Source organism: Microchirus variegatus (assembly GCF_963457635.1).
Source record: "Microchirus variegatus genome assembly, chromosome: 6".
Lineage (NCBI taxonomy): Eukaryota > Metazoa > Chordata > Actinopteri > Pleuronectiformes > Soleidae > Microchirus > Microchirus variegatus.
Window position 1 is genome coordinate 29158863 of NC_139807.1, and position 13245 is coordinate 29172107.

A 13245-nucleotide genomic window follows, 5' to 3' on the forward strand; every position below is an offset into this window, starting at 1 on the left:
CAGGTTGACTTTTTAATCCCTAAATCTTTGGCATGCAAATTATACCCTGATTTCAACATTCCTGTGGATGACTGCTGTAGAGAGCTTTGTAGATGTTTATGGAGGGAACGCAGCTGTTTTAAAGAGTAAAGTTTCTTTCTTTAACCTGCATGGTTGTGTGTGTATCAGGAGGTATGATAAATTAAAGAAAAGTCAACTCTGCTGTTAGTTACGAATTTGCTGGTTTAAATAGAGCAGCAGGTTTATATGGGCATTCAATAGCCTATTATATATTATTATTTGCTTGCACATTACTGACTTTCATTCATTTTCTGCCACTTTATCCTCCACATAAGGGTCATGTGGGATTCAGCCAATCCCAGCTGACATACACTTATGGTCAGTTCATAGTGTTGAGAGTTTTTGGAATCTGAGATGAGGCAAGAGTACCACGTTAGCAAGCAAACTGTCTGATTTTGTGCTCTAACTGCAGATTTAAACTCAAAATCACAAACAAGCCAGATAAGACAGTTGAACAATGCACACACAAAAGCACCAGATTCCCCAGGACTCATTTGAGATGAAAACAGAGCTAAATAGACAGTGATATTTCATATTTCACATTCATACCTGGAAAAGTTAACTTTATCTTTTAAAGGGCTGACTCTGCACGTTTTAATCCACTCTATAAATTATCGGATTGTTGTCTAATCCCTAAAAACATTTCTTTGTCAACATAAAATATGATTACATCAAACATTACACCTAAATTGTACTATAAATACAGGGGAAGAGTTTATGTTTTCACTGCTATTTTGAATGTAAGTTGCCAGCGTTGCCAGATTTGACAGACAAAAGTAGTCCAATAATAGTTGCAACCTCCCTTTACTGCACAAAAACACTTTTTTCCATGAAGGTTCTATGTTTATATTTGCTTCACTGTCATACTGAGTCATGGAAAATACAGTATATGTAACCACAATCACCGTAAAACTATGAAAACTAATATAATTGTGGCTGTTGCTTCATTTCTAACATGCCATAATTTGTTAGCTAGTGATAAGCACAACTATCTCATATTTTAGCCTTTGTTTTTGTCTAGTTTTTGGCCTGTTTTTCCCCATTTCAATAAACAATACAGTATGTAAGAATATCTGGCCTTTTTTTCCCTAGTATGGCCCAACGAGTTAATTTACCCACAGATATTTCGGATAGATTTGGTGGCCTTCCACCCAACCTGGCAACTTTGTTTAAAGCCGCCTTTTTGGCCTGAGGGGCTTACCGTAGTTGTAGCACTCGGCGCGCAGCGCAGCGGGACATGGTGGGACAGTTGTACTTCCTCGGGACAACTGTGTTTTTTTGTGCCGTTTGTTCCTTCAAACCATGGCTTTTAACTATCAGTCGTCGACCCTTTCTATGACTTTGCCCATTTCGTGCCAGATATGTCTCGGAAAGGTAAGTCCGAGCTGTTTTTAGACTGTTTACGCGCGGCAGCCATTACACACACACACACATACATACACAGAGGCATGTTTACACCGGGTTTAACTGCCGAGTGACCTAAATGCTATAGCCCGCGTTAGCTAGCTAAGTACCGTTGATGCTGTGTTTCCACGCTTTATTAGCAACTCTTAAATAGTCTACACACGCTTCACTTTCTGTCATCCTCTGTTTGTGTGTGTGTGTGTGTGTGTGTGTGTGTGTGTGTAGGTCAGGCAGCCAGTCATTTGTGCCAACCACCACGTGTTCTGTTCATCCTGCATGGAAATGTGGTTAAAGAAGGCGAGTCAGTGTCCCTCCTGCAGAGTCCCCATCACAGCAGAGAGCCCCTGCAGACAGATCATCGGTGAGTAACTCCACAACAACAACACAAACAAGGCGCACACACACAAAAAAACGAGAGAAAGAAAACACACAAAGCACAAGATCATGCAGCGACAGTGTTGATGTGAGGCTTCCTCTGCCTGCAGCTTTCCACAGCTGAGTCATCATGTTAGTGAAGGAAATCCTGTTGTTAAAAGTTGCAGTCAAGTTTATCTCTGTATTATTACTGCTCCCTAGTTTGGGAGCGGAGGCACTTGAGCTTAAGGAAAATCCAAGGCAAAACTCAAGCTAGTGTAGAAATGGTAATAATAACAATATAAATCGATCTAAGCCACACGTTTCCTTAACGGCTGTTACTTGGTCACTGCTTCTTTCACAGGCATGAGCAGTTTAAATGACAGTTAATACACAAATGTATAAGCTCAAAAATCCAGTCAATGTGATTAAACTGACCACAAACATTGTGATTTCAAAGTAAGATGTCTTCTGTAACCAGCTGTCTTTATAGCTGTAGGAGCATATAAGACAACTAGAGCCGCAACTAACGATTATTTTCGTAATCGATTAATCTGTCGATTATTTTCTCGATTAATCGATGAATCGTTTGGTCCATAAAATGTCAGAAAATGTTAAAAAAAACGTTGATCAGTGTTTGTCAAAGCTGGGAATGACGATGTTCTTGAACGTCTTGTTTTGTTCACAAACTAAAATGATTCAGAAAAAATGATTTCTTTGTAATGTGGAGCAGAGAAACCAAGAAAACATTCACTTTTAAGAAGCTAAAACAATCAGAAATCTTGTTTTAATCATGAAAAAAGCTTCAAACCGATTATCGATTATCAAAATAGTTGCCGATTCATTTAGTAATCACTTAATAATCGATTAATCGTTTCAGCTCTAATGACAACCTAACAAATTCAATAACACAACCAAAACTGACACTTGAACTAGACAGAAACTTTTGTTATATTTTTTATATATTACAAATATTCACCATAACTGATCAAAGTTTTAAAATCAAGTGAATAATGGGATACCCCTGCCTATTCCTAGTCTATAGTTGAATTACTATTGCACATTCGACTGGATCCATATTGGGCCAAGCATTCTGTTCAATTCTGACATGGTGACACATGAATTAAATAGTTGTTTGGTCCATGAAATATCAGCATATTTTGGAAAACGTTGATTGTTTTCGCCCTAACTTGAAATGATGGCGTTCTCAAATGTCTTAGTTTGTGCACAGACCAAATTATTCAGTTTAAGCTTTAGTAAATTAATAATGATTAATCATTGCAGCCCTAAATAGTTTTATGCGTTGCCAACAACTGAATGTCAACTCAAAGAAAGCATTTTAACAATTTCTGTCCTCAGTTATGTACTTGGTGGCATATAGTGTAAGTGCAGAAATAAATATAAATGCTTCCCTCCCGTCAAATAAAAATAAAATACTAATACTACTTTTTTTAAGTCCTTGTAACAAGTGCTTAATTTAAGAAAGCGGTGTAAATGAGTTCCTTCTTTGTCAGTTCTTATTCACTTAACAGTTTCAAACTATTTTCTGACAATGTCAATATATCTTAATCATCACTAACACCTGCTTTTCTGCTCCATTCTGTGTCTTTTCGATCCCACCCTGCTTTTTGTCCAGTGAGAGAAGTGAGGTCAAGCTAGTAGGAATGAGCACTAATGCCAGTTGACAGTCATTGAGTATTATTTATTTCACAACTGCTTCGATTTGGACTTGAATACACATTGTTGTCAGTGCTGGAATAATAAATTTTTTTCTTCAAAAATGTTCATTGTGGAAAAAGCAGCCTCGTAGCTGTACGTGAAGCTAAACTTGGTCAAGATATACAGAGCTACTTTCTTCAGATCTTGGGTAGAGGTCTGAAACCAGAGAGCAGTAGGGTCACTCTTTCAGGGCCACATCTGCTGGGTGATGTCTTTTGAGGAGCCCACTGACACCTGTGATGATGACGGGGTTCTGAATGAACGGGGCGAGCTGCTGTCCAAAGTTAAATGTTTCAGAAACTTCAGCTTGTCAAAAAAGTCTTCAAAAGACGATGCAAGAAAGCCGCACGTTCCTCTCCGACGGACCTAAAGTGCTCCCAAACACTGCCTCTGCTCAGCCATCTTACATTTTTGTGGAGCAGAAGCTCATCATCTTGTGCCTCGACTTCTCTGAGGAATTCCTTGAGCATGATATGCTGCTGATAAAAGGGGGAACACCGTGGATGTTGATCATTTTTCATTGTTGTGTTCTTCTGGATTGGATTGGCCTCTGGGTCTGGACAGACATGCTAGGTGTCCGTCATTAGACAAACGAAAGGACGATGATGATAATCGAGGCCACGATTGCACAAAAGATGCTGCAAACCATGGAGAGCTCGGACTCGTTTCGGCAGTGGTCGTCCTCCTCCTGATTGAGGTGCCTCTGAACATGCTCTTTCAAACCCCTGATGATGGCAGCCTCCACGCGGGGCGGTGACGTGGCTATCATGTGTTTTGCTTTGTTGCGAAACTGACACTTCAGGTCCCAAAACAAACCGTCCGCCACTCTCTTTGCTCTTTCCATTCTGGGGTAAAACCCCTCGGTGACAGTGAGTTCTTCCATGGCCCGTTTTGTCATATACTTCATCCGCGTCACCCACCTTCGGCCGCTTTTTTCGGTAATGTCGCACTTGTTCTGAATTTCCAGCAGCACCACGGTGACAAAAATCCGTACCTGCTTTTCTGTCTCCGTCTGTGGGTGCAAGGAATTGCTCTCTGCGTTGGGTTGCGCCTTCTTTTCTGTGATGCCAGTTGTAGGATTTGTGACGGTGTTCATTTTCGTGCTGCTTCCTCTTCTTCCAATTTCCAGCAAGTTGTTCTTCTATGGTGTAGTTCCTAGTTCTCATCCCCTCACTTTGTCCTCTTTTCATCACAGTTAAAAAATAGCTTTGATCTCATTGCAGATCAAAGCTTGTTAAACTCTTTAAGAACTTTGATCTGAGGATGAAACTGAGGATGGAACTCTGAATTTGGTTAGCGGATTAAGAACTAACCCTGTGCTGTGACTGAGAACTTTAAACTGTTGAGGACATAGTTTCACCTCCATGTACAGCCTGCTGGAAATTATTATTAAAGAAGATGCAGCTTCTTATTTGGCACCTAGACTTACAAAGGTGTATTTGGTACATCAAGGCCAAACATGGCAGGATACATCAAAGCCATGTTATGATTAAAGCAGGATTCCATGTGTCCTTGAAATCCTTGAAAGTTTTTTTGAAATTGCCCTATCACAGCCAATGTGCCCTTACGACACCACATACTCTTTTATGCTCCCTGCGTTGCTTGATGCATGGAGATTAGACCTGCGCAGAACAAACGTCCAGTCATAAATACTAGTGGTGTTGTGGACACTGTCCGCTGTCTCTCTCTGCCGTTGACGTGAGATTTCGTGCAGAACAATGAGCGAGTAACGTTAAGCGAGAGAGAGCAGTTGCAGACATGATGCTTGGGAAATGCATTTGGCTCACCAAAGAAAGTTACAAAGACTAACATGCCCAAGATCCCAAGAACAATCCCTTTTCTTGATGCAGAGGGTGCTGCAAATCAATAAAATGTGGACACCATGGAGGAAGCTGTGTCGGCACATTGGATCCTTGAATTTGAGGGACTTGGTGGTGAAGAGTCCTTTTTAAGAAGTCTTGAATTTGATATCAAGTGGCACTTTTCCACTACACAGATCCAGCATGGAAATAGCTTTTTGCCCCCATTAGCAATAGCACATGGTACTTTTTTTGGACCTGTTCCAAGCGAGCTGAGCCAATACATGTGACGAACCATGCCAAACTTTAGATAAGTTAAGTTAAAAAGACAAAAAAAATTCATTTAACGTTAAGCATGGAAATGTCTAAAAGCAAAGAGCAAAGAAACCAGAAAATTCACAATGTAGAAGAGAAGAAGAAGATAGGAAAGATTAACATTCCTTTATTATAACTTGGACTTAAGAGGACCTAAAAAAGTTTGGGTTTTGTCTGCAAAACCATAATATTTTTGCAGAATTTTATCATACTGTCAGATTCTCATACCAGTCTGTATGAGAGACACCACCTCCAGGTGAAACATTTAGCCTTAAATACTTTGGAACTACATCTTTTAAATAAAGTTGACCTGAAACAGAGACAAGTTTTTGAATTCTAACAGTTTTTCCATGGTTTACAGAAACCAAGCTCTGCTTTGCCCTGGCTAACAGACTTGATTTAGTCCTCTGCTAGAAGATTTTCATGCGTAAAGTAGGGGGCTGTCTTTAAAACAGAAATGCCAACAGAGCGTTTGTTTTCATGGGGATAAAAAAGTCTTAAGAGAAGGAAAACAATGTGGACTTCATCAGTCCTTGTCCTGAAAAGGGACATCTGAGAGGCAGCGTCCGCTCCTTCAGCCATGACCGCTGACAAGTATATTTCCCAAAAGGTTAAAATATCACTTAAAGCGAGGCCAAAAGGACAAATATTTGAGACTTGTTTTTACATCAAATGGAAGAAGATTTTCTGTACTTGGATTTGGGGCTTTTCAGTTAACATTTACCTCCGTTTTAAAGGGCAGCACCGCAGGTTTTCAAACCTTTGTCCAGTGTGATTGTTCCATTCTGTGCTTGTGCATTTCTTTTACAGGAGGTACCAATGAAAGTGATCACAGTGAGGGCCCTTCCATGAGGAAGTGTCTCAGAAAAACCAGGGGAGAACTGCTTTTACGGGAGTATGAGGTATTATTTCTTTGTTTATTTTACGGTATACAGTGGTTCATTTAAGGTTTATGGTTACAAAGCAATAACAAGTGGAGTTTTGTTCACGAGTGGACTTCGAACAAAAAAATAAAATCTTACTTCTTATGTGGGATGTAAACTTCAGAGAGAGACGCGGTGTGCACTAGGTCATTAATGACTTCTCATCTTTTCAGATCCACTTATCTGTCGATAAAGTCTAAGTCGAGTCGACTTGTGACGTCATTACATTGACACAGTGGAGGAACACAGCTGTACAGCAATGTGCTACCTTTATTGAAGTTCTCTGTAACATTATTTATTTATTTGAATTAGGACAATGCATATTCATCAACATGTCAGCATAGAACAACAATGTAAGTATGCCGGAGTTAGCACAATAGCTATTTTTGATTCGTTGTCCTAAGGCAGGTTAGCACATTAGACATTTAACAGGACATGGTACAAAAGAATACAGAAATCACAAGACATTACAAAAAAATTGTTGCACCAGAGTGCCATTTTAAATGTTGAATAGGTGTCACAGTTCCTGACGTGGTCTGGTAGCCTATTCCCAGGATTGTGTGCCCCTGATGGACCCCACCATTTGGCCAAATTTAACAGTCAACATGTAGAGTTAAAAAACAAAAAGAATAAACATGCCTTCCCAAAGACACTTAAACAAAACATAGACCAATACCTTGAATTATCAGGTCATTTTAAGTGCACAACAGAAAGTGATTAGCTCTAGTCTGGGCTATGTCCGCACACCCTGAGTTGTGCTTTCCCCCGATCCGCTTGTCCGAAACCCTGTCCCGTCAGGTTGACAAACTTGTGTTTCTGGCATTTAATATCAGAAATTAAGTTGTCCTGTTTGCCGTGATGTAACGTTATTACATTTTAGTTAAAAGCTTCCTCCTGTTGCCAGTTAGTTCCCGTTTAGAGGGTTTTTATTCCATCCTAGTGCTCTATGTTATAAATCCTCTTAACACTGGCAGGGGTTTGTTGGGGTTTGACTTTATTTGGACGAATTAGGGGTCATTATAAATGTGTTCACACTAGATTTTGGGGAAAAGTTACGAGCCATAGTTCGCTGGTAGAGATTCATGATGATGGGTAGCTGGTTGAGCAGTTTATCATTTCTATTTCATTTTACAAATATTGGAGCTGAAAGTGTATATTGAAAATCTGCTTCACCTGAACGTGTCAGATCAGATTATGTAAAAGAAAATGCATTAGGTGTCCATCTTTTGGGTTATCACAATATAAAAATCTGTATTTTAAGTTGCTGTACGAACTTATGGGAGTAATGTTTTTATTTTTACCCAAGGGAGAAATTGACGGGCTCATCAGAGAAAATGAAGAGTTGAAAATGAAAAATCAAAGTCTGGAGTCCCAGCTGAAGACTGCTCTGGATCCATGCAGCATTACTACAGTGCAAACGGGTGACAAAAGAGTTGACCCCCATGTCCTGGAAGAATGGACCAACAAGCTGCGAGCTGCCACAGATGTTTGTGATAAAGTGAAGCAGGATATGGATAAGCTGAAGGAGGTATGTCGCCTATAATGATCAATACATTGCATAACTATATTGATCTTCAAAGGAGATTTTTTTTCTGTGTTTTTCACCCCAGAGAGCAAGTACAAAGCCCTTTATGTGTAGCTGGCAAAATAAATATCGCTCTCATTATACAACCACGGTTCGAATTAGGGAGGTGTCCTGAATAGGACACCAGCTGAAACCCCTGAAAACACACTTTGAGACATTGGGGGAGTTCTGAAACATTGTACATTTTTGAATCACACGTTATAGACTTTGATTTTCTGTACAATGAAGTTGCTGAAATAAATAACCTAATAATGACAGTTGTAAGACAGTAGGAACATGACAGGAGAGTGATGTGACATGTGAGAGAGACTGACAGTCACTGTGTAATTCGAACACTGACTGCAGCCAACAGTTATTTTAATAATTGATTAATCTGTGGTTTGTTTTCTCGATTAACCAATTAGCCGTTTGGTTAATAAGATGTCGGATAATGTTAAAAAATAAGAAAAATGTGTTCCAAACCAAAATCACTCACAAATCTCTTTATCATATGGAGCAAAGAAACAAAGATGCTGAAAAATCAGAGGGCTTGTTTCAATTATTTAAAAGAAAACAAAACAAAAAAACACTGAAATTGATTAAGCAATCATCCAAAAAGTTGTGAATTATGGGTAAGATTGGGTAAATAATGCATCATTGCAAAAATGTATTGATTATTCATTGTCGCAACCCTTCATTGTTTACACTGTAACTGCATGAAAAGACAGATGTACGGTATGAATTAGTACTGCAACTACTGGTTCATAATTGAATTTGTCAATAATTATATCGATCAGTTAATTCTTTTAGCCGTAAAATGCAGAAGATTGTGTTCAGGGTTTATCAAACCTCAAAATGATTATTCTTCAAATGTTTTTTTGACCACAAACCAAAGATATTAACTTTATTGTCATAGAGCAGCAAAAAAAACCCAGAACATATTCACACAAACGAAAGGAATTATTAACAGATTGATTTAGTAGTTGATTAATAATCAATGAACCCTTGTTGTCCTAGTATGAACAGATGTGTAGTTATGGAACTGTGTTAAGAAAACCACACATGTCATATTGTTTTTGCTCCTGAGTGAAACCAATTAATTTTGGTTTATACTTCTTTTATAAATCTACGAACACAAATCTTACACGAAACACTCAGGAGTTACTGTATCTATTGATTCTATTTCTATAATAACTATATTTGTGAAATAAGGCCTAACCTTCCACGTCACTCGTTGTTGTCGCCCCCAGGCTAATAAGACGCTACGATCTCAAAACATCGACCTGGTTCAAGAGAACATGAGATTGAAAGCAGAGGTGGCGAGCAGATCTCCTCAGAAGTGAGTTTCTTTGTCTTGAATTAATGAAAGTAAAGCTTTTGATCCTTTCTTTGATTTGCCAATTAGTCTTATTTAGCATGTGCGTGTGATGCACCCCGTACATATATATCTATATAGATATAGATTTAAACTAAACTGATTTAAATATAAGATTTGTTAGAGTTTGTTTCTTTGTTTTACTGTACTTCCAAATGGTCATACCAAACCTCATATATTTAAGGGCTGAAAATGATCCTTCCCCAGGTTCGGACGTTACACGGTGGCAGCACTGGAGGCCAAAATCCAGCAGTACGAGCGCGACGTGGACCACCTGAAGAAGGCCCTGGAGCGCAGTGACCAGTACATCGAGGACCTGGAGTCTCAGATCAGAAAACCTGAGAGCAGATGTTCTGAAGTGCATGAAGCCAGTGGGAACAGCAAGTCCGGGTCGGAGGCTCTCACGCAGCAACAGAAGATCAGCATGATGATGAGGAGCCTGAGTGACAATGAGCGGGCCTTGATCTGCAGCAATCCAGAGAAAGAATCTCGAACATTTTCCAGAAACCCCGGTTTGATGTTCATGTCCCCCGCAGACCACAGATGGCTGAATAAGAACCCGACGTCGGATAAGAAAAACGAGGACTTGGAAAGCGCTTCCTCTGACGTTTTGCCCACCACTCCGTCCTCTGCTTTCCGTTGCCTGACTTTGAGAAGCCCTGGCATACGTGAGAAAAAGGTAGCATTCAAACCTGTGTCTTATCTGAGGAGGTTGGATTTTGAAGAGTTTCCTGGTATCGATAACAACAACAGCCCCAAAGAGAACCAGTTCAGAAGCCTTGATAAATTCCCCAAAACCTTGTCTCCAAATACTGACGTTGAACCCTCAAAGTCTGTCCTCTGGGGGGGTTGGCAGAGGTCAAACTCTGACAGTAGTGACCAACCGTGTCCAGGTCCAAGTGAAGAAAGCTCCGGTAACACCTCAACGTCTACCATTGTGGTGGATGTTGACGCCTCAACATCTACCATTGTGGTAGAGGATGAGCCTGAATGTTTCCAGATGTCCTGCGAGGCCTCCATGGATGCGGCTTACCTGGACAAAATCTCAGAGTTGGACTCCATGATGCTGGACGGAGAGAGCTCCAGCAGCCGAGGGTCCCAGCTCTCCCTGGTCTCTTCTCCTGCCACAGATTTGAACAACACTCTGGTCCCACAACCACAAACCTGCCCCGATTTGCCTTTGTCGAACCACGCCGACGCGCTCGCGTTAAACCGCCAACCGTGCGTTGACGCCGACGACGCCTCGAATGGCGGAGATTCTCCAAAAGATGGAGGTTTTGCAGCGGCGGCAGTGTCAGGTAAGGAGAGCCAGGCTCGTGTTAGTGGCCATGCAGACGACGACAACGACGACGTGCCCTCTCAGACTGAAGAACTCTCTTTTGATTTGTTGTTTGATTCGCTGGAGGAGAATAAGCCCAGTCCCTCCTGCTCTGCCACCCCAAGTAAAGATGCCGATCACGACCACGTAGACTCCCCCTCCTCATCCACCACGTTCTCCAGCTGCAGTGGAAAGCCTGTCAACACGCCAAGAGATAAACATGTTCTCATCATTAGTCAGCCAACAAAGAGAAAGTCTCACAGTCCATTCAACTCCAACAGTCCCACCAAACTTTCAAAGCTCATGTGAAAGTTCCACAAAGTGCCGTAGACTCACATTTACACATGGCAGGTAACTTTAACCCTAGGTTTCTGAGTGAAGAGCAGGTATAACTTATTGTCAGATAGTTTTTTCTGTGTGTAGTCTATTTGTAGGTCTCGTTAGCTGTCGAATAGCTTTTTAAAGGGGTAGTTCAGGTTTGTTGCGGTGCAGTTGAATAGGTTATTGACATGATCAACACGGAATTTGCCTGGATGCAAATACATAATCATGGTCAGAAGATTAATCTGATTTTTGGATCACAATACTTTTTTTCCTGCATTTGCTTGCTTTTTTTCTGGCTGAGAAACCATTTTGTAATCCGCTCACTCTCCCACACCAAAGTCCATGGAGAAAATTAGGGATTTTGATGTCATGGCACACAGTAGGTGTTTGAAAGCGTTTGTTTTCAGATTTGCCCCGTGGCCTTTGGTGCAGGACAGTCACAAACTTCAGTTTCTGGGTGGAAAAGGTTGTCTTGGAGTAAGATGAAGCAACAAACAAAACAATGTCTCTTTGTGTCCAGTTTCCAGGCTGAATGTAGGAGTTTAAAACCGTGTCAATGCCTCATTCAACCACACTTTAAAAAAAAAAGAAAAGAAAGTGAACTATCTCTTTAAGGCCCGTCTCGACAGTCTGACTCTTTTATTGTAGTAGCATCACTTTTGTTGCTGAAACTCTTTCAGCCCACTTTGATGTAAAAGCGTGTAAAAAGCTATTTAGCAAACATGGCGATCCTTTAGTGATGATATGCAATACTGGAGATGGATGAACAATGGCTATTGTGCAAAAATAATTACATTTTGAATTAAATATTGCTGTGTAGCACTGTAATAGGAAATAAAATATTAATGCAATGAAGCTTCGCTCTCATTTTTTTGGTACATTTTCGTTGTATGATTGAGGTCGTCTTCAAATCTCAGTCACGTGACTGACCTAATATTTTGCGGTAAATTTTAATTTAACTATTTTATTGGTTTTCATTTTAAATGCATAGAGTTGAATATTAAGTGGACCAGCCAATGTTTTTTTTTGTGTATTTTTTTTTTATTTTTTTTTAAATCCTTTCACTTTCTTTTGTTCTACTTTCCCCTGATGATTTGCATTACATTAAACTAACAATTATTAATCTGCTGCCATTAAAAAGTCGGGGGAAAGCCATCGTCTAAAAGCTTTGCTGTAGCCTATAGCGACTCACATTAGAGACCGCACACACGCGCTCTTTACGCTCCATTCTAGGGCGGCGCGAGAGGGAGAGCGCGCGCGCGCCTCATTTATTATGCAAATTTAACGATACCATGTATATTTCACATACCTCTCTAATCGCCGCATGAAAATTTAATCGCGTCACCGTTGCGGTTTGGAATAAATGAAGTGTTAATTCATTGGGATTAATTAATTTAGGTGAGGGCCGCGCGCGAGGCTACGCTGGTGCATTAAATCAATTTGTTTAGTGCTCATCGGGCGATGATGGCCTTTAATGACGAGGCCTCGTTAATGCGAAGGCGGCGATGAGAGACACGAACACACTGTAAGAAAAAACAACTCATTCTGTCGATAAAACAAATATATATATATGTGTATATGTATGTATATATGTGTATATGTATGTATATATGTGTATATGTATGTATATATATATGTGTATATATATGTGTGTATATATATGTATATATATATGTGTATATATATATGTGTGTATGTATATATATGTGTATATATGTGTGTATGTATATACATATGTATATATATCTGTGTATATATATCTGTGTATGTATATATATATGTGTATGTATATATGTGTATATATATATATGTGTGTATATATGTATATATATATGTTTATATATATATCTGTGTATTTACATATGTATATATATATGTGTGTGTATATATATATATATGTATATATATATATTTGTGTGTATATATATATGTATATATATACATATATGCATGTTATCCACACTTTCCACCTGAAACCTTTATCCATTTAATACAAATTCCATGAAATCAGATAAATAAGAGTTATTATATTTGTTCACTTGCATCAAATGACTCTATTTTAACTACACCTGTTAATTCAACTCTGAAAC

The 13245-nt window shown here is 39.6% G+C and overlaps 1 protein-coding gene across 1 annotated transcript; it reads left to right on the top strand.

The window, feature by feature from the left end:
* Window positions 1–1313: 1313 nt before the first annotated feature.
* obi1 (ORC ubiquitin ligase 1) lies at window positions 1314–11877 on the top strand. The gene is made up of 6 exons (XM_083891104.1): window positions 1314–1434; window positions 1690–1825; window positions 6462–6553; window positions 7881–8102; window positions 9389–9477; window positions 9721–11877. Exons 1-6 carry the CDS (start codon window positions 1363–1365, stop codon window positions 11138–11140), a joined length of 2031 nt encoding a protein of 676 aa, XP_083747230.1. The 5' UTR covers window positions 1314–1362; the 3' UTR covers window positions 11141–11877.
* The last annotated feature ends 1368 nt before the right edge of the window (window positions 11878–13245 follow it).